The 21,079-nt window shown below is 41.1% G+C and overlaps 1 protein-coding gene across 1 annotated transcript in view; it reads left to right on the top strand.

Annotated features, from left to right (window-relative positions):
- TXNDC11 (thioredoxin domain containing 11) overlaps positions 1-21,079 on the top strand; it is a 1,107,203-nt gene that overhangs the window by 444,088 nt on the left and 642,036 nt on the right. Inside the window, exon 6 of the mRNA XM_044089417.1 lies at positions 17,550-17,662. Within this exon, the coding sequence (XP_043945352.1) occupies positions 17,550-17,662 (113 nt within the window). The remainder of the gene's footprint in view (positions 1-17,549; positions 17,663-21,079) is intronic.

Here is a 21,079-nt window from a genome sequence, read left to right on the forward strand (position 1 = left end):
AGGCAGCATTGGTACCCTTTACTGCGCAGCCTGACATCACAGCCTCCCAGGCAACTTCCCCTCATCTCAGACCTCTTGACTCAGGTGGGGGGGGGTGCTGCACCCGGACTTGCAGACTCTCAAAATGACAGCATGGTTTATACCCTAAAAGCAGACAAGGGGCCCCTGTTAAGCAAACAGGTCCTAGACATTATCACAGAGGCCAGAAGGCCCAGCACCAGAAAATCTTACGCAGGAAAATAGAAAAGATTCTGCTCCTGGAACCAGTCCAGAGAGGGCAGTTCCTCGCATCCTTCCATCCCTCTTATCCTGGACTATCTAGCAATGTTGCTGAATAGTGGCCTCTTGTTCTCTTCTATTAAAATCCATGCCTCAGCCATTTCAATACAGATCCACCCCTGTTCTCACACCCTTTGATTAAACAGTTCCTCAGAGGGGCTTCGAATATTGGATCTTCCAGAAGGCCACCCATGCCAGCCTGGGACCTGAATTATGTTTTGAAAAAATGAACTTTACCACCCTTCAAATCTGCTGCTTCAGCAGAACTAAAATACCTCTCCTGGGAGATTGCTTTTTTGTTAGCTATCACCTCAGCCAGAAGGGTTTCAGAACTTTAGGCATTGATGGCAATTGAGCCCTTCATCATTTTCCATGCAAACAGGGTCTCCCTGAGGACTAATCCCTCCTTTATGCCCAAAGTGTTATCTAATGTGACTTTCAGCCAGGCCATACTACCCACCTACTTGCCTAACCCTCAAAACCAGGGGGAAAGAATTCTGCACTCACTGGACATGCACAGACAGCTCAGATACTACCTAGACCATACTGAAGCCTTCTGGAAAACAGACCAACTGCTGGTCAGCTTTGCCCCGGGGCAGAGGGGGAAGCCCATTTCCAAGCAAACCATCTCCAAATGGATATCACACTGCATCCATTTCTGCTACAGATTTCATGGGAAATCACCCCTTAAGTCTGCTCGTATCCATTCCACTAGGGCAGCATTCCTGAGAGGAGTCTCCACCTGGGACATCTTGGAAGCTGCCACCTGGACTTCTATCCATACCTTTACTAAACATTACCATCTACCTCTTTTCTCTAAGGCTAGGGCAGGGTTTGCCAATGCATTTCTGCAGGGCATGCTGACCCAGGCCCGGGTCTATTACTAATCTTACCACCCCTAACTTCAGCTTTGGGAATCCTCCCACAGATGATGACTGCAACATTGAAACACGAAGAACATAGTACAGTTGTGTACACTTGCCATAAATGTAGATGTTTGAGTGTATTCACTGTTGCAGTCCTGGTTTCCCTCCCTCCTTCCCCCTTATATCCTCTTTTCTTAGGGAGACATAAGCTTTTTATGGTGGCTTTTTGCCTTCAGGTCACCCTTACCATATTTCCTGGGGCTCCTGACTGGTCAGGGCAAGAAAAACTGACGTAATGGCATCGGCTGCCTTGCTTAATAGAACTGATGACCTGACATCAGTCAACAAGCGACAGCAGCCGATGCAGAAAAACATTGACTCTGGTATTCAGGTCGGCCGAGGGCTACCACAGCAGGGATAACCCACAGGTGATGACTGCAACAGTGAATACACTCGAGCATCTACATATGGTAAGTGTACACAACTGTACTTTCTTAAGATTGGTTATTATGTCTCTGACTCCCTTCTTGATCTTTTCTATGATATGGTTATATACTACTGTATAATTTTTGTGGTATCCACAAACAAGATCTGGGTAATCTTCCCTGAGCGTCATGGGATAGGGTACAGCCATGAGCCAGTGGAAGCTCTCAAGCTTTTGTATAAGGCCGAGTCGGAACAGATTCTCTGTTCCTTACCCATCCAGCAAAGAATGAAGGCGAAATGGTCAACAAACATGGAATGTTATGGCGAGCACATAACTTATTATTTCAGTAGAGAGTACCTAGTTTTTTATGTACTTTCTTGATAGTATGGGAGGTATGAATATCAAATCTCAAGTTATTATCAATCTCTACTCCAAGACATTTGGTGTGTTCTATGGGAGAGATAATAGTTTTATTACTTGACATGATGTTAAAGGTGATGATTAACGAGGTGGATCTAGTAGGTTTAAAGAGCAGAAGTTTAGTTTTAGTAGGCTTAAGAATAAGCTTCAACTGAAAGGATTCGTGTGTTAGTGTGTGGAGTTCATGTAATGAAGGAGCTGCAAAAGTTAGTTTAGAATCATCTGCATATTGTATGACAGATGCATTGGGAGTAGAAGTGTAGAGGTTGTTAGTATATAGGGTGAAAAGTAGTAGGCCTAGTATGGGATCTGGAGAATCTTGGGGTACTCCAAGAGTGACTGGTAGAAGGAGTGAGAGTTCTTGCTGCCACAATACTGCTTGCTGACAGATGGCTAGATAGCTTTGGAACTAGGCTATGGAGGATTTACAAAGTCCTAAATCAGATAGCACTTTAAGTGTACCATGTCCGACCATGTCATAGGCTTTCAATAGGTCGAGAAAGGTAGCAGATAGAAATTTACCATTGTTTCTATGGATGTTTACTGTATTGGTGAAGGACATTAGGGCAGTGGTGGTACTATGAAAGGGTCGAAAGCCATACTGAGTGTTCGACAGGACCTTATAGGTATTCAAGAAGTCCATAATTTGGGAATGTTTGCATCTCTTCAGGATTTTTGGTATAGGGGATAGTATAGCTATTGGGCGGTAGTTGGTAACCCAGTCTGTTCGAGTACTTATGCAGCAAGACTTTGCTTCATGTTTTGCATAGGGGTTGCAAGTTGATTAATTCTTTTCCCTCCACAGTACATTTCTAAAGCAACCAGGCTTTAAGGAAAGAGAATTTCGGCTAGCAGAGAAGGTATTGATTTGGGGTATGGGCAAAGACACATCCATTAAAACTGTGGGAATTCATTGAAAAACACATTAGCTAGATGGAGTTGTCTAATGAAATTGCAAAGAAAAACACTGTTTTACAAGATGGAGATCTGTTATATTTCACTGCACCCTATTCTAGCTGACTTTGTCTAACGAGTTCTCTGTTCAACAAGTTTAACTGAGCAAACTGTAAAAAAAGTTATAAAACTCAGTTGAATAAGCAAAAAAGTACAGAAAACAGCAACAATTACTGTGTAGTAATTTAGTGCATGTCCTTGGCAATTTTGTGGAGTTTAAACTTAAAAAAAGCCAAACTTGGCTCAGTACATGTGCTTCAGCTGTCTCTCCTGGAAGTCTTTGGAAGATACAGGAAATGGCATAAAAAGTGAAAGAAACAATAGGAACGTAGCTGGAGTTCCAGTCAACAATGTCTGTCCCTCAGAACAGCAGCAAATTAATCCCTGCGACAGAATAACCACTACTACCCTCAGCAAGTTTGCATTTACACTGGAAAACCAACTGAAAACTGTACCTTAATGTTAGATTAATTTGTAAAGGTAGAAAATGGAAAAACAGTGGAAAGTCACAGAGAAGGTTTTATTAGCTAGATGGCACCAGAATATATCTTGGAGCCCTGTGTGCACTTTTGTGGAGAGACCTTGAGGTTGATGACACACAGAATGGAGGCAATTCAGCCAAGAGCAGCATAAAAGGTGCCTCATCTGCATCTGGGGGATGGGCCTGCCTGTGACAATACTACTTCAGACTAAGGACAATATTTTGTTTCACTGAAAGAAAAACAAGCATTCTGTTTATTCTGAGGTAGTGCAAACTTAGGGTTAGTATATTTTGTTGATTGGGTGCTGAGGGGTGCCAAGGAAAAGAAGATAACATGCAGAAAGATGTCCAGTTGACAGTTTACATTTTTATACGTGTAATCCTCAGTGCAGACAGTTAGCTATGCTATCTCATGCCTTTGTGCTGCTTTTCATTCCTGTGATGAGACCAATTCCTTGTGCAGTTCAGGACTGCAGTAACTGTGTTGTAGAAGACAAGATATCTAAAACATGTTTTTAGATTTCTACAGAGTTAATTCCCAGGAAACATGTCACGTACTACAACAATACATTTCTGAGCTTGTTGACACTCACACAGTTTCCAGCCTTTTGGTATTTTAGAGCTGTGAGATGGATAGCAAGAAGTTAAAGTTGAACAGCTGCTATCATGATATTCCTTACTTATATGGATACTTTCTGCACACTAATGATATGTAGCTTGGAGCAGCTGAGCAGGAAGATTGTGTCTGAAAGGATCTTTTGACCAACCCATACCTCTCAACCTGAAAACATCAAAAATCTGGACAAAGGCCCATGAAAAATAGGTACAAATTTGTATGCTGATTAACATACAATTATTTAAAAAGGCTACTCATACCATTTATATACCTTATCTTGCACTGATGTTTAAAACCAGTGTTTTTGAGGTGACAGCTTTTGTGAAAATCATTGCAGAATAGTTATGTACAAATGTAAAGTACTCATAGTACCACTGTAATAAATGTTCAAGGTGTGATGTGTTCAGTATAAAGACATCTTGGCATTTATTAATGCTGCTGTTTCCATTTCATCAGTTTGATTTTCAGCATTTAACTAGTCAGTATACTGTCATGAATCTAGTGTTAATCAGAACACATTTAGAAAATGGATACTTTCTGCACATTAGTGATATGTAGCTTGGAGCAGCTGAGCAGGAAGATTGTGTCTGAAAGGATCTTTTGACCAACCCATACCTCTCAACCTGAAAACATCAAAAATCTGGACAAAGGCCCATGAAAAATAGGTACAAATTTGTATGCTGATTAACATACAATTTGCGTACATAATTGCATAACCCCACCCACTACAATAGAATCGTGGGCTACCAGCTTTCAAATGCAAACTGAAGAACAGACAACCAAAATATGTCCCTAGTAGTAAATGGTAACCATTTTTTTTAAATGTGCAGCAATGATGTTCACTGGGAAGGGAAAAGATGATGATGAACCTTAGGATTTTGTTTTGGTGACTTGCAGTATGTGGGCTTTGTGGTAAAAGTAGGGCATTTAATGGTAGGCAATATCCTAATCTTAGGAAAAGAATATTGCTAGGGCCTCCAAAAGTCATTCTCCATGGCCTACTGATCAGTGGCATAGCTAGAGATTGTGCCACCCAGGGCGGTCTTTGATTTCTGCCTTCCTTCCCCCCTCACAAAATCATGGTCAAATGGAACCCCCCATACACAGCCCTCCCCCCTACAGCCATTCCAGTGTCCCATTACTTGGCTGTTTCACCCCATTTACCATGTACACTGTAATGTGCATACTACTTTACTTCTACAGTGATTTATCTGGATTTCATTTAAAACTTTTATTTTACATTTTATAGTACAAACACTAATAGACATGTGCTAAACAAAGCAATACAGTCTCACAATGAAAATAGACTTAGCATTAAAACTTCTCTGCCCTTGAAACTCACATTCATTGAAACAGCACTGAAACCCACATTCAACGAAAATGCATCTGGCCAGTGGCAAATAAAGGCTACCTTTGGGCTGTTTTCAGATGATAGGCCCCTTGCACACAAAACATACATGTGTTCTTTAATACACCTTCCTGATCATATTAAAATATATTCCTTGTATAATACAGCACACTTGTTAGAGCATGTTTTAAATTTGTTTTGAACATTTTTCCAGTAAGCAATGAAACAAAATACATGAACCAGTAATAACAAAACTGCCCAATTCAGAACATTTCCATCATAAGATATATTTCCATCATAAGTCTGTCAAACTTCTACAGTCCATCAGTATCAGTAAATATGCACAATCTTTGCCGAAGTAAAAGTCATCTAAATAATTCCACATTAAAGAGATCTGTAACTAATGAAGAGGTTGCTGCTAGCAAACAACTTTATATTTCATTGTTTCCTCTACAAGTAAAGTGCCTGTTGTCCTTGAGGAATAAATTGCCTATATTACATTAAAAAAATAAGCTAGTAATATTGCAATAGGGAATGGATGGCAAACTGCTAACAGCTTCATAGTTACTAGGTACCTCCGCCAAAGAGGACATTCTCAGGACTGCACCATCCACCCCATTTAAAAGTACAACACATTACAGTATCAGCAATCCATCTACATACTGTGGGAGTAGAACCCACAACCTTCTGCATCCAAAACAAGTATTCTGCGTGTTGTGCTACTAACAACACAAATAGACTTGGCATAAGCAGCACTACTCTTCCCCCTGCAGAATTATGCAGCACAAGAAATCTGGAAAAAAACAAAATGTATTGGGGGTCAAATGCCCACAACCAATGACACATTTTAAACATTGCTTGTGCAGTCTCAGAAAAATTGCTAGAATAAAATGTTTTGTGTTACCATGGATTTCCTGAAAGATAGGAAGACAAACTTAAATAGCTGTCATTATTTAGTGACTTCAGTTCACTGATTTGCCAGAAAACCACAAATTTTAAGAGAAACAGAACAAAAGTATGAGCCAAACATTTCATACATTCTGTAAAACTTTGGACAGTTGAGAACTATGGACTTAACTCCTTGAATCACAAATGGTGGTATGGGTAGAGAATTTAGGCTCTTGCTGCTTGTACCTAAGGTACAGGGTTTGAGTCGGAGGAAGTCTAACCACCAGTTATATCTAACTAGGGCATTACTGGAGCATTTTACACACACACACACACACACACACACACACACACACACACACACACACACACACACACACACACACACACACACACACCTCTGTCTGTTTACATAATTAAGCACAGCAAGTAAAATAGATGATGACAGCAATATAACCTAGCGGCCAGAATTAACAAACCACTGTCTGCAAGCACCGAGCGGACTGACAAATAATGGCCAGAATTACACACACCTCTGCATGCTCCAAGCGGAAAATAATAGCCAGAATTACACACACACACACACACACACACACACACACACACACACACACACACACACACACACACACACACACACACACCTCTGTCTGTTTAGAATTAACTTAGCACAGGAAATCAAATAAAGTAGATGGTAACGGCAATATAACTTGGCAGCCAGAATTCGGACACAAATAATGAACCACACACACACAGAGTGGCCTGACAACAAAGCTGCTGTCTGCAAATAATGAACTATAGATGGTAGCCACTAAAATACACACACTTTGCTTTCTGTTAAATAGATGCATAGAATGGAGTGGCCAGAATTAATAAACCACTGTCTACTTAGCTGGGCCCATTAACTGTGTGTGTATCAGAATTATTTTTTCTTACCTGGGAACCCATTTCTGTGGGTGGGTGCTGGACGGACTGAAACTTAAATTTGCAAAGCTGCCATTGCTGCTATCTTCCCTCCAAAACAGTTCAAACTTTGAATGAGTCCAGCAAAGCTGATGTCATCACGCATGCCCCTGTAGGTTGGCAATGTGTGGTGACGTCAGACATAAATTTAAAGTTGCCAAAAAAAAAAAATGCAAAAGAAATTGGGAATTAAGGGGCCACTCAGAAATTCATGGCAACCCCATTATTTTGCCCTCAAAACTGGTAAATATCAAGGAATTCAGTATGGTTGAAAGGTATGGATCAACCCACTTACCATGTTAGGAAATTAAGTGACAGGTAAGAGTCTAGAGAAAATCTCTGTAGTCTGCTAGACTGATGTAAAGCATCGACTGTGGCTCATTGCAAAGTGATTCAGGGTCATGCATTTTTAGGAAGGAGCTGTCATATAGAAGAGATTGTTCTCAACAAGGCTGAATAAAGCAAGGACATTGAGCCTATATTCAAGGTGAATCTTTCTACTAAATGTAATGTCTTTTGGTAAATTGGAAAATTGGTGGGTTGTATTTCGTGAAGATCATAAGCTAAGGGCAAAGAAATAATAGTACCACTGTGCAGTGCAGTGAATTCCACCTGTAATGCAATGTTTAAGGAGTTTTTGCTTTACACAGGAAAGAAGGTTACTGGACGCTGTGCAGAGAGGGGTAACCAGAATTCAGTTCATTATGGAAGATTGAGAGGCTGCAAATCTAGAGGAAGGAACAAACAGAAGGATATGTAGTAGACAGGCTAAGATATGACTGTACATGGGATCATTATTCAAGTTGTTTAATACTGGAAGTGAGCTATACCCCCAGCATGGCTGTTGATCTGTAAATTGCTGTTCTGCAGTGGGTGAAGTGCAGCATTTTAGAGATGTTTAAGATGCTGAACATGTACTTGGATAATCGAAGAAGAAATGTTAGCCACTTTTGTTCAAACTGCAGTGCAATTTGACTAGTCAAACCTTGATCTTCTCCTTCTACTTTTGCTAGTGTGCCAGTATGTTTATAGCTGTCCTGTTTGTTCCCACTCATTTTTAATCTGTATTACTCTGTCTGTATCTATAATAATCTGGTATATATGTCGACAGAGTTAAAAGTACTTGTCCTGCTTTATATGTTTGCCCCAAGTATTCATCTTTGTCGTATTGTTTATTGTCAACTTGACTACTGAAACTATTGTAGGAACTTTGCACTTTTAGTTTGGTTACTTCAGTCACTTTGAAGTACCTAATGCGGAGTGCTTAAGAAAAAGGATTTGGGCATACCTTTTGGATAAGTGATACCTGCAAATATCCCATATCCTTGATTAGTAGAGTACTATGGCCTGAGTCTGGTAGTTAAGAAGTTGGCAGACCTACAGTGCGTGAAGGACTAATTTGCTAACGGTAAATAACTTTTTGTCGTGATATCGTATCTCATTAATTTTGCCAGATCAAGGAGACTGTCTGCCCTTGTATGTGTAGTCCATGTCCCACTGCCACCTACACCTGTTTTCTTATCCTCCTCTTCAAGACATCCCGCATCCCTTAAAAGATTTTTCCACTGTCAGTAAAGCAAAATACGTTTACAACTCATTCCAGAAAGTACTATTTACTTTGATCAGGACTGAGACTGTTCTGCAATTTGTAGTCAGTGTCTACGCCTTACCCCTTTTCCTTCCTTTTTATGTTCAGTCTCCTTTTACAGACTTTTGTACACAAATCGTATTACTCCTTCACTCCTGCCCTGTAAGATGTGCAGACTAGGGCTAGGCTCATCTAATCTGTCAATATAACTTTCTACCATCTTGCCATCAACTGCATTTCCTTTGACTGAGGCCATTCCACTAATGCTTCATCGTTATCCATATATGATCTCACAAGTAACCTATCTGTAGAGTGACTTAACTCTTTGTCTCTGAAGTCTAATTCCCTGATTATGCATCGTAACACTCTCCTGAACTTGGTAATTACTTTTCACATTGTAGTTGTTGATAGTTCGTTAATATTGTTATTACCACCCAAGATGTTTTTCTTGGACCTTCTTCTGTAACATAGTCCCCACAGTTTTACATTCAGCCTGAGATTATTGGACTGAAAAAACATCACTGTACACTTGCTTTACAATCCAACTCCACCTTTTGCCTTTTAACTCTAATCTTTTCAAGTTTTCTCCATGACTTTCCACTGTATTACTGCTTTAATATTTGTGCCATATGCAAATAAATATGATTTTGTTTTGTGTGTTTGTGTGTGTGTGTGTGTGTGTGTGTGTGTGTGTGTGTGTGTGTGTGTGTGTGTGTGTGTGTGTGTGTGTATGTGTGCATCTGAGGTTTAATTCCCTTGACTTATTCAGACTTAATTCCATTGTTCCACAGTCATGGAGGACAATGTCATTTTAAAATGTTTTCATGCAAACAGTTCCGATTTAAACAGTGTTGTCCTGTTTTGCATCATAAGAGCTTTACTCAAGTGCTCATTTACTTTAATGATGTTAGTAGGATTGCATTTGGTAAAACATTTGCTTTTGCTAAGGCTTGTTATGGTAGACTACTAGATTCATATCTTCCAACTTTTCCTGAAGTTGCCTTGAGTATTGCCATGTTTTTTAAATATGTACTCTAATGGCTTATCATAAAGGATTATATTTACATAATACTGACAGACATTTTAGTTACCTAGTACTTGTTTTTGACCCAATACATCTTAATTCATTTTATTTCATTATAATACCTAAGTGAATGAGAGCATTGTTTGGAAAGTGCCCATGGTATTGTCCCTTTGTCCCTGATTATTTTTAACTTTATCTCAGATTTTTGAATTGGAGATTGGGCATTCCTTCATTCTGTAGATGATACCCATATCTGATGATCACAGGTACCAGACAGATTTTGATGGAATAGCATAAAGTAGTCCCTTTTTGCCATGTGTTAACTTATTTCAATGATTTCTTATCTATCCTGTTGTGTACTGAGCAAGAGCCCAGTCCATATATTTTGGCCTGTTGTATGTTTAGTGTGCTAGATGGCTCTCTGTCAAAGGCTCAGGGCCCTATTCCTGAGAGTCCTCTCACATTTACAAACTAGGATTCCAGCAAATAACTGCAAATTCAAGAATTCACTATTTTCACAGCAGTTCCTCCTCCCTCATGACATGGGAGACTGCACCCTTGACACCTCCGCTTAGTCTGAGGTAGCAGTACTTTGGATTTAAAGAGATACTGCAACCTCTGACTTTATTCCCCCACTTTTAGTCTTCCAGTTTTGTTATTGGAAGGTTGCAGTTACAGTAACAGCCTTCAGAATTTCATTGGCATCACCTCTGCCAAATCATGTTCATTCTGGTGACTTTGCATTCGACCTGTCTAGGCTTCTGATAGCTATTGAAGTACGACCTTCAAAACTGGGTGCATTACGGAATATATCGTCACCCTGTAGGTGCAATATGGCATTGCCTTTGATTTGTTTGTCCTGGAAGTAATCCCTATTGAAATGAGTCTTGGTTCCCCTGTGGGCAGGGAGAGATGTTTCATGTTGTTGCAAGCAGTGTAGCCTCACACTGACATGACATGAAGTATTCTTTCAATGGTTTGTGGTGGCTATAGGGGCAGCTTTCATCATTTCTAGAGGTAACATTACACTTACCGAGGTCTGATTATCCACTGTCTAGGAAGTCTGTCTGTGGGTGATACACTAAACTTGTAAACGTTCTGTTTTCAGTACAGTGTTTTATCTTGTTTCAAGAGAAGTAAATAATGTGTAGAAAGGTTTCCTGTATGTGTTTTGTATATTCAAATCTCAAATTATTTTGGTGCACGTCTGTGGGTCGTATCTGGGTTGATGAGAAAGGTCTATCTTTGTCAGCTATTTTCATCTGCTTTGCATCTTCATCTGGCAATTTTCAGTATGACTTGCAAATGAAAACAATGAAGAGCTGGGGTCTTAGTGCAGCCATGGGGAAACAACTTGGAACTTCCAGGTATCCATAATTGGCTTAGGTGCTGTTCTTGATGTTTTCCCAAGTTATGTAAACTGGATAAGGAATTGGTGAAATAAGGATTCACCATTAGTAAACATGTAAACTCTGGATAAAGAATATTTGGTGAGGCAGCAAACTTTTTGTGTGTTCCTGTGAATGTTCTATGTGGCCCTTTTAAGTTATTGCTCTTTAGTTACTAAGAGGCACAAGTCTGTTACATTTTGAATAGAATGGTTTGTATAGTCTTCCAGAAATTATTCTACTTGGTGACTGTAGTATGCAAATCAGTAGAGTAAAGGCAGGCTTTCAGAATTCTGGTACACACTTGGTGTGTCGGAGACATTAACTGTGCAGAGGATGTGAACAAATTAAAAATCTTCACTTGCTTCATGTAACGTGAAATAAAAGATTAGATCTGATGTTGTTAATCTTCATTCATTCCTTACTGATGGGGTGTCGGTTCCGTCCTAGGAACCAAGTCGGCCTTATAACAAGCTCATGCCAGCCAAAACAAACCTTTCAAGGTAAGCTTTACCCATAGTGCCCCTCTCCCTGTTACCTCAGATCTCGTTTGCCGCGTAGATATCAAGACGTGTCAAGCCAGCACTCAGCCAAGTACTATAAAAAAATGTATCATTCTAAAAGTTTTTTCCACAGATTTTCTCTCTTTTACTTTGATAATTCCTTTCTCTCATTAGTCGCTAAACTCTTAACCCCTATTGAGTGATTTTTTTTCCTTACCAACTTGGTAATCTCAGGTACCATTATTGGTACAGGCCTTCCCTCTCTCTACCTTCCTTCCTCCTTACCTCTTGAGGTAATCTAAATACCATTGTTGGTATTTTTTCCTTTCTTCAACAACAACAAAAAAAAAAACGCTTCTATCTGTTTTTTTCTATCTATCGATATTAAGTTTGTATTTTGTATTGTATTTGTTTTTTGGTGGATATTTGCTATAAGTTGTTCCCACCATGTCTGAAAAGAAAGGAACAAGAGGTTTCAAGCAATGCAACCAATGCGATTGCAAAATGCATAATTTGGACACTCCTTTATCTTGTGTCTGCTGTCTGGGTGTTCTGCACCTCTCTATTCAACCACAATGTGAAATTTGTAAAGGGTTCAGTTCTCGTACTCTAAACGAGAGAAAGAACAAACTGGTTCTGAAAGTCCTTTTAAACACTCCTTTTTCATAGGCTATTTCTGGGTTGGAGAGGTCACCCCCTCCTGAGAAAGAACATACGAAACAAAGTCATTCTGTTCCTTCTTTGTCTCATTCTAGTGACAAAAAGTCTGAACCAAAACCAAAAACACCTAAATTAGCACCAACGCTTTTGGCTCTGGGGCATCAACCGCCCTCCATGGTGCCATCCACTTTTCCAAGACCTTGATCATCCACTTTGGTGCCATCTTCAGTGACACTACCTCCGGCACTAGTCACGGTAACAATAATGTCCACTACATCGACCATGGCTTCAGCTAGTGCTTCAGCTCCATCTTGATTGGCACCAACAATAGTACATCCAACACTGGTCACCTCCCCCCTTCCTATACATCTTACTGGTCCTGAGACCACAGTGCTGATAGGAGAAAATGTACTTCAGACCCAGTACTCCCCTATGGCAGATCCATTCTTTGGGCAACAATATAGCCCTTTCTTGGAATGGCCTGATTCTCCGTTGGGGATAGCAACCCAATCCTCCAGGAGTCTCTCTGAATTGGACGTGGTGCGACTTGTGGATCAGCTGCTGATGGCCAGAAGGATTTCAACACCTTCCAGAGCTCCCTTCCCAACCGGAGTTGGGAGTTTTTCTCCACGGACTTCTGCAATGTTCTCCTCCTTTGACCTCCTTGCAGGTATCGAAGCACCTGGCACAAACGCCTATTTCGATTCCCACTTCTTCGGTTCCACTGGTGGATCTCACCATGGTTCCGGAACCGACCCTTTGGTCATCGACTCATTAGGAGCCAAGCCATCCTCTGGATCATGGCTGGGATGCCGGCACCATTACCCCTAGTATGGTGCCGTCTACTACGGCTCCGGGAGTCTTGGCAGCACCAAGTCCTCTTGGGGCTCCTTCCTTGGGAGTAGGTTCGTTGGAGTGGGGTGTGACCCCAGCCCCGAGGTTGTCCTTCTTGGTTCTAGGCTCCCATCCCTCTCCAGGCGGGCCAGCTTTCCAAGCGATGGAGAGGGCCCTTGCCTCAGTAGGCAAACCATCGTTGTAGGAATATCGTATATGTCTTCCCTCTGAACCGCAGCTGGTAAAGTCCACCACATTGGGACATCGAGCACAAGAGCCTCAAGATACCCTAATGCAAGGCGCCCTCTCTTAGGAGTCCTCATCAGAAGCCTGCTGAAAAGGTACCACATAAGAGATCGTGCAAGAGGAAGCACGTGGACTCCCCTGAGGAGTTCCTCACCGAAGATAGGACTACGATGAAGGGGAGGGGTCCCCACGGTCACCCCCTGAGGATGTCTCCTTAAGAGACATACTGGAATTTTTAAAACGGCAGGGAGGCTGGAATCCCACCAATCCCTCCTCTGAGGAGTTCATATTCTTGCAGTTTTTTCGTGCTCGACCCTCCTACTTTTTGTGTGACCCCGTCTACAGAGAAACTAGTCCAACTTTTTGTGCAGCACGCATGGAAGAGTCCTGATACCGTTGAACCAGTCTGCCAGAGACCAGACAAAATTTTGTCCCTCTGGAAGCAGTCGGGGGACGTCTCTATCTGCACCACCCTGCCTGGCAATTAATGACCAGAGATTCTTGGATGCAGAATATCATAGCCAGAGGTTATCACATACCCTTCAATATTTACCTAAAGCCGTTAAGACAAATTCCCGACATTCCACCCAGTCAAAGGGAAGCAGCAGCTCAAGAAATAAGAAAGCTGTCTCAAGAAAGTCATCCAAGCTGCCCCACCAGACCAAATAGGATCCAGATTTTACTTGAGGTTTTTTTTAGTACCAAAAAGGTTGGGACTGGAAACTGATTTTGGATCTCAGCATTCTGAACAAATTTGTCAACCAAACAAAATTCTGGATGGTCACAGTTCAGTCTTTCCTACCCTTCCTGGAGAAAGTCGATTGGATGTGCTCAGTAGATCTTCAAGATGCGTATTACCATATAAAAATGGACAAACGCTCCAGAAGATTTCTTTGCTTCTGGCTGGGAGCCAATCAGTACCAATTCCGGGCGCTGCCCTTAGGACTCCATACAGCCCCCAGAGTGCTCACCAAATGCTTGGTAATGGTAACAGCTCACTTGAGACTGCAACGATTCCGAGCATTTCCATACTTAGATGATTGGCTCCTTACCGCCCCATCAAGCGTCTACTGGTTACAGCTTTAAACTACACTCTAAAACTAGCAAAATACCTAGGAATCTCTATAAACAGGGAGAAATGTAAGTTGACTCCTTCTCAAATCTTGGAATTTATAGGAGCAACTTTCAATACCCAATCTTGCCTAGTCTCCCTTCCAGATCACAGATTAGAAAGACTGAGGTCCCAGTTCCAGGAGATACTCTCTCAAGACAAAGTTCCAGCACGGGCTGTCCTTCAACTTCTAGGATCAGTGACAGCAGCAATTACAATAATTCCCCTGGCGAGACTACACATGAGACTTCTTCAGTTGCTCCTACTAACCCAGTGGTCCCCTTCACATCATCCTATGTCCTTTCAGATCTGCATAACAAACCGATGCAAACAAGATTTAACTTGGTGGATTAAGCCAGAAAAGGACTTGTGAAGTCATCCTTTCTCCCCATCACAGCCCAAGGCCATAGTGACCATGGATGCTTCCCTGATAGGGTGGGGGGGCACTTCCAGGGAAAGATGGTATAAGGCACTTGGTCATCCATGGAGGCCAACCTGCATATCAGTGTTCTAGAACTGAGGGCAGTACTTCTAGCGTTGCAAGCAAGCATTCCAGTCTGTCCTCCCTTCAGGGACAATTGCTGTCCAGCCCGACAAAATGTCAGTGGTCTGGTACATCAACAAACAAGGGGAAACCAAGTCCTACCCATTGTGTCGAAAGGCCATGAAAATTTGGCAATAGGTGACAGCTTCCAACCGCTTTCTGGTAGCAACGCATATTCCCGGGAATTCCAAAGTGATTGCAGACAAACTGAGCAGATGTATCCTCTTGCCTCATGAGTGGTCCCTCAGTTCAACCATAGCGGTGAAGATCTTCATCCGTTGGGACCAGCCTTGCTGCAACCTATTCGCCTCTCTAGAAAATCAAAAATGCAGCAGCTACTTTGCCCTAATCCCCCCAACAGGGGGAGTCCCCGAGGGACGCTCTAATACATGATTGGCCCACGGGACTTCTGTATGCTTTCCCTTCCCTTCCCCTGATCCCACAATTTCTAAAGAAGGCCCTTCAATTGAGAAGCAGAGTAATCCTCATTGCACCTTACTGGCCCTGACAAGTTTGGTTTCCCTTCCTTTCGCCTCACCTAGTATGCCAACTGTGGATTCTGGATCCAACTCCGGAATTAATCTCTCAGCCGCCTGGGTTAATACACCCAAACATATACAGCTGACAGCTTGGTTTCTCCACTTCCAGTAATTGCCCGGCAGAATAGCCTTACCTCCCCGGTACGTAACATTCTTCTGCCTTCACACAAACCATCCACCAGGAAAATCTATCTTTACAAGTGGAAAGGATTCCTTATCTGGTCCCGACAGAGAGAACTAGACCCTTGCTCAGCTCCTGTTCGTGTGGTTTTGGATTATTTGTCAAGCCTTCTTCATTCAGGAGCAGCAGCCTTCATCATTTGGCAGCTATCTCAACTTTCATAATGGTTTCCAAGACTCATCCTTAATTTCCCATCTTCTCTGTAAAACCTTCCTGAAAGGGGTTTCGCATATCAGACCACCCTTCAAAGAACCGATCGAACCTTGGAGTTTACCACCAGTGCTGCAATCCCTGACGCTATCACCTTTCGAACCTGCTGCCACTTGCAATATAAAGTTTTTTTATCCTGGAAATCCCTATTTTTAGTAGCCTTCACCTCAGCAAGACGCATATCCGAGCTTCAGGCCTTGTGCATAAAACGCCCATAGATGGTCTTTCATAAGGACAGAGTATCACTCCGGACTAACCCTTTCTTTCTGCCCAAAGTTATTTCAGAATTGACAATTAACTGGACAATTGACTTACCAGTCTTTTTTCCAAACTTCTCAAATAAAGAAGAGTACTGCCTTCATTTGCTGGATGTACATAGACAATTATGATTTTATCTGGACAGAACTAAATCGGTATGTAAATCAGACCAGTTATTTGTTTCCTATTCAGGACCTAAATTGGGAAACTCGGTATCTAAAGTAACTTTATCTAAGTGGTTGAGAAATAGTATATGTTTATCTACCAACATAATAAAATTCCTCTACCGTGCAAGGTCAAAGCACACTCAACCAGATCAGTGGCGACTTCTTCAATGGATGATATCTGTGTAGCTGCAACTTGGGCTACCCTCATACCTTTATCACTCATTACAAATTGGATTTGGTCTCCAGGGGGAGAGCATCCTTTGGTTCAGTGGTACTCCAGAACATCCTTCCGTAGGGCCTCCCAGGACATAAAGTAGCTAGGGACTCTGTCCCATCAGTAAGGAATGAATGAAGATTAACAGCATCAGATAAAGAAGTTATATTCTTACCATAACGTTCCATCTGTGTTATTCATCTTCATTCATTACGTCCCATCCTCCTTCCCCCTCCAAGGGACTCCTGGAGGTAGTCCAAATCCCACATTAGGGGACCAGCTCAGAAAAAGCCTCTGCTTTCTTTATCACAGGCAAACTTGATCTGAGGTAACAGGGAGAGGGGCACTATGGGTAAAGCTTAACTCGAGAGGTTTTTTTGGCTGGCACGAGCTTGTTATAAGGCCAGCTCTGTTCCGAGGATGGAACCAACACCCCATCGGTAATGAATGAATGAAGATGAACAACACAGATGGAATGTTATGGTAAGGACATAACTTCTTTTTTTGTTTTTAGTCCTTTGAAATTTTCAATCTCATTTCACATGTCTTGTAGTAGTGTAAGATACTTTTGTGATGTAAATCAAAGCAGATAGTTTTTTTGAGTACTTTTAAAGTTGTACTCGTACATTGCTCCCATGAGGATGGCATAGTCTTGGGTAGTGTTTCTTTACATTTTGTCACACTTTGTTTTCCATGGTCTGGTGATGTGGTTTAAAGTTACAGCTACCTTTTTGGAGGTTAAAGATGCCTGACCTCATTACATTAAAATGTGGAGTATTTTCAGTGTACTTACTGACACTCATGAATTACACAAAGGAAACCCTCCATCTGTCGTTACAGATCACCTTGGAACTGTTCGTTTTGGTGTGATTACAGACAAGCAAATTGCAAGTGAAATCTCCTTGACGCAGCCTGGAAGTATGTACCTGCATAGACATTTCAACACTTCCCTTGTAAGTTTTCATGAGAACAGTTATCGTAATTTTTTTTGTAGGAAGCTGTTATCAATTTTTAACCTTATTGTGTGCCTGTAGGATATTGGGTTAAATTAATCTGAATACTTTACTTTTCCTTCTTTCTCTGTCCCAGTGATGCATTTGTTTTCATTTGGACTTTGCCATAGTTTATGCTGACACCTATAAGCTTTGTTTCATTTTTAAAAATAAAGATGCTTATAAACCACAGTTGCTTTTGGACTACCATGGAGAATCTGCAGCAAACAGCTGTTACTGCAGTGTAAGCACAGATTATCTCACTTAGATGTTGTACCCCTTCAGCCAGAGGATTGCAGTCACTGATTCCACTAACTGAACAGCTTCTGAGCTGCACTTCCCTTGAATGTTGTTCTGATGCAGTAGATGTGTACTGTAGCTGATGCATGTACCAGCCAAAGCTAAAGTTTGTGTGGATCCAGAGAAATTGTATTTCATGTCTGGATTCTTCTCCATGCAGCAGTGCTTATATAAAGCAGCAATATCTAGTCAGTACATTAAATCCAAGTGTCTAAATGGTCTGTTTATGTGCATAAAATATTGGTTCACTTCTCGTTGTCAAATTTTCTGCTATTTGACAGAGGAAAAGTGCTTGGAAAAATTTGCCAAAAACATTCTTTGTCGAGTGCTGGAGATATGAAAAGAAAGAGTACATTTGGGTTTGATATTTTAATGCAGAAACTTTTTATATACCAGACGTTTTAGCATTGGATAGGTGGGTGTATATTGGTTATTGTTGGAAGAGGATAGATTTAATGTTTGTGTGTCTGCTGCTGTTTGTGATTTGTGTCTGAGTGTCTTGTTTAGTGCTAGTGTTATGGAAAGGGATTTTCTTAGGTAGGTTTTAGGGTTGGGGTTTCGGGCAGGGTTGGTGTTTCCATGCATTAGTAAAGTGGTTCAGCCCTGCCCATCCTTGCTAATCCTTACTAAGTCTAACACTAAATCTACTCCTATTTTTGCTTCTAACCTAAACTATACATCTCACCTTACTACAGTAGAGTATCATTGTAACGGACTCTGTTATAATGAAATATCTGCTATAATGGAGAAGATCTGCAGGTCCAGGCTGCATACTGACATAAATGTGGAGAAAAGGCATTGGATGTAACAAACTCGCTTATAAGGGAATTTCGCTTGTACCAGACTGCTGATAGGCTTGTCTTATTCAGTTATAGCGGAATACGCATGCACATCATTTACAAGTGTGTGCTGTTTTGTGCGAAATGGCAGATAAGTCAGCTAGTTCGAAGAGGAGTCCAATAACTCTAGAGTTACAATGTGAAATTGCCATGATAATACAAAATAAAAACAAAACACAGGCTGACATATGCAAGTATGGTTTTAGTAAGTTGATAGTGATATTTGGATTAACCATGGGAAATGCAAATCCTCTGGGCAGTTTGCTGACGGTAGCAAGAAAATGCAGAAATCTACATACGAAGACATTGAAGATGCTGTTTTCCTTTAGTTAAAGAAAACTCGTTCAGTCGGTTTGCCCGTGTCATATTAAGAGAAACCAGCTAGTTTTGCATGTGAACTTGGTCATGGCGACTTTTTAACTGCAGTGTTGGTTGGTTGGATTGGCTTAAGAAATGTCGAGCTGTAATCTTTAGCATTCTGAGTGAAAAATCAGGGTCTGTACTGCAAGAATTGGCCAAGGACTGACTGCAAAATAAACTACCACAGCTGCTAGACAAATATGATGAATGTAACATCTTCAATACAGATTAAACAGGTTTGTTTTTTAAGCTCCTGCCGGACCACACAATGATATTCAAAGGAGACACTTGCCATGGCAGCAAGAGAAGTAAAGAGCATATTACTTGATTTTGCTGTGAATATGGATGCATCTGAAAAGCTGCCACTGTTAGCCATTGGTAAGTCTGCCAACCCACAATGTTTCAAGGGTGTGAAGTCATTGCTAGTGCAGTACAGAAGCAACCACAAAGCATGGATGACTGGCAGTCTGTTCAGCGAGTGGCTGATAAGATTGTATAGAAAATTTGTCAAGGAAAAACTGCATGTACTGAATATCATTAATAACTGTAGTGCACATGATCTAGCTGTTGCCCAGCAACTTAAAGCAATAAAAATGGAGTTTCTGCCACCTAGCTGTACCAGCTAGCTTCAGCCATGTGACATGGGGATTATCCATAACTTTAAAGTTCTGTATAAAAAGCGACTTTTGGGGAAACTTCCCATGCCCATTGAGAACAGTGATCTGGACAGTTTTGCACTTGATGTACTCCAGAGTCTGCATTGGGCACGTTCAGTTTGGCAGAATGAAATGATAGCTACTACAAGTCAGCAATTGTTTTAAGAAGGTGGGATTTGTCAAGAATGTTCAGACCACGAATGATCATCCAGAACCATGCAGCTCTACAGTTGCCCCTGACTGTGGCAACATTTTTGAATTAGTGATAGAACTGCACTTCCTGGACCAGAATATGTTGTTGGAAGAATTTCTTGTAGTTGATGAGCAAGTCCAGACAGAGTCTGTACTAACTGAGTAGAACAATGTAGCAGAAGTTAAGGCAAAGTTTGCAGGTGTTGATTGTGCACAAAGGGATGACAAACCAGTGATGATGAGGTTCCAGTGGCACTTCCACCATCAACACATCAAGCAAACATGGCACTGACAATGTTGCAATGTTGCAATGTTACATTGAACATAACACCAGTGACCCAGCCGAGTCAGATGTCCTGATGACTTGCATTGGCAAATTAGATGCATATGTGGCTAAAACGGCAGAAAGAAATGCAGTACAGAAGAAACTGATTGATTACTTAGCTTATCAGTAATATATTACAGTGCATACATGTAAAAATATTGTAGCTTGATAACACCTAACACATAATTCAGTGAAAGGTGGAATAAAGTAACAAGTGCAAGATTTTCTGTTGACTGAGTGATTATTTTCCTTATTAGTAATACATTACAGTACTGTACATGTAAAAGTATTACACAGCTACCTTCAACTTATGACATCACCACTTTGACAATTTTGGACCACTCCCCCTGTCCACGTGTCCACACTGGCCCTACCCTCTTCCCCTCTGTATGGACTTAATATTTTCATTTTTATTATCTTTTTTTTCATTTTGATGTTTTAGATTTCTCGTAAGTAAATTGTCAAAATGCTGTTTGCTCATCTGTGCCTCAATACTTCTGCATCTTGCTAAATCAACATATCCCCGCTATGTGTATATATATATATATATATATATATATATATATATATATATATATATATATATATATATATACACACACAAAATACACAAACTCCACACTTAACTACCCTGCATGCACTTGATTTCACGTCTTAAAAATAACAGACATTTCATAAAACAGTGCTCAGTAACATGTGCATTTCC

The sequence above is a fragment of the Protopterus annectens genome, chromosome 12.part0 (genome assembly GCF_019279795.1).
Source record: "Protopterus annectens isolate FY-2018-M chromosome 12.part0, PAN1.0, whole genome shotgun sequence".
Lineage (NCBI taxonomy): Eukaryota > Metazoa > Chordata > Ceratodontiformes > Protopteridae > Protopterus > Protopterus annectens.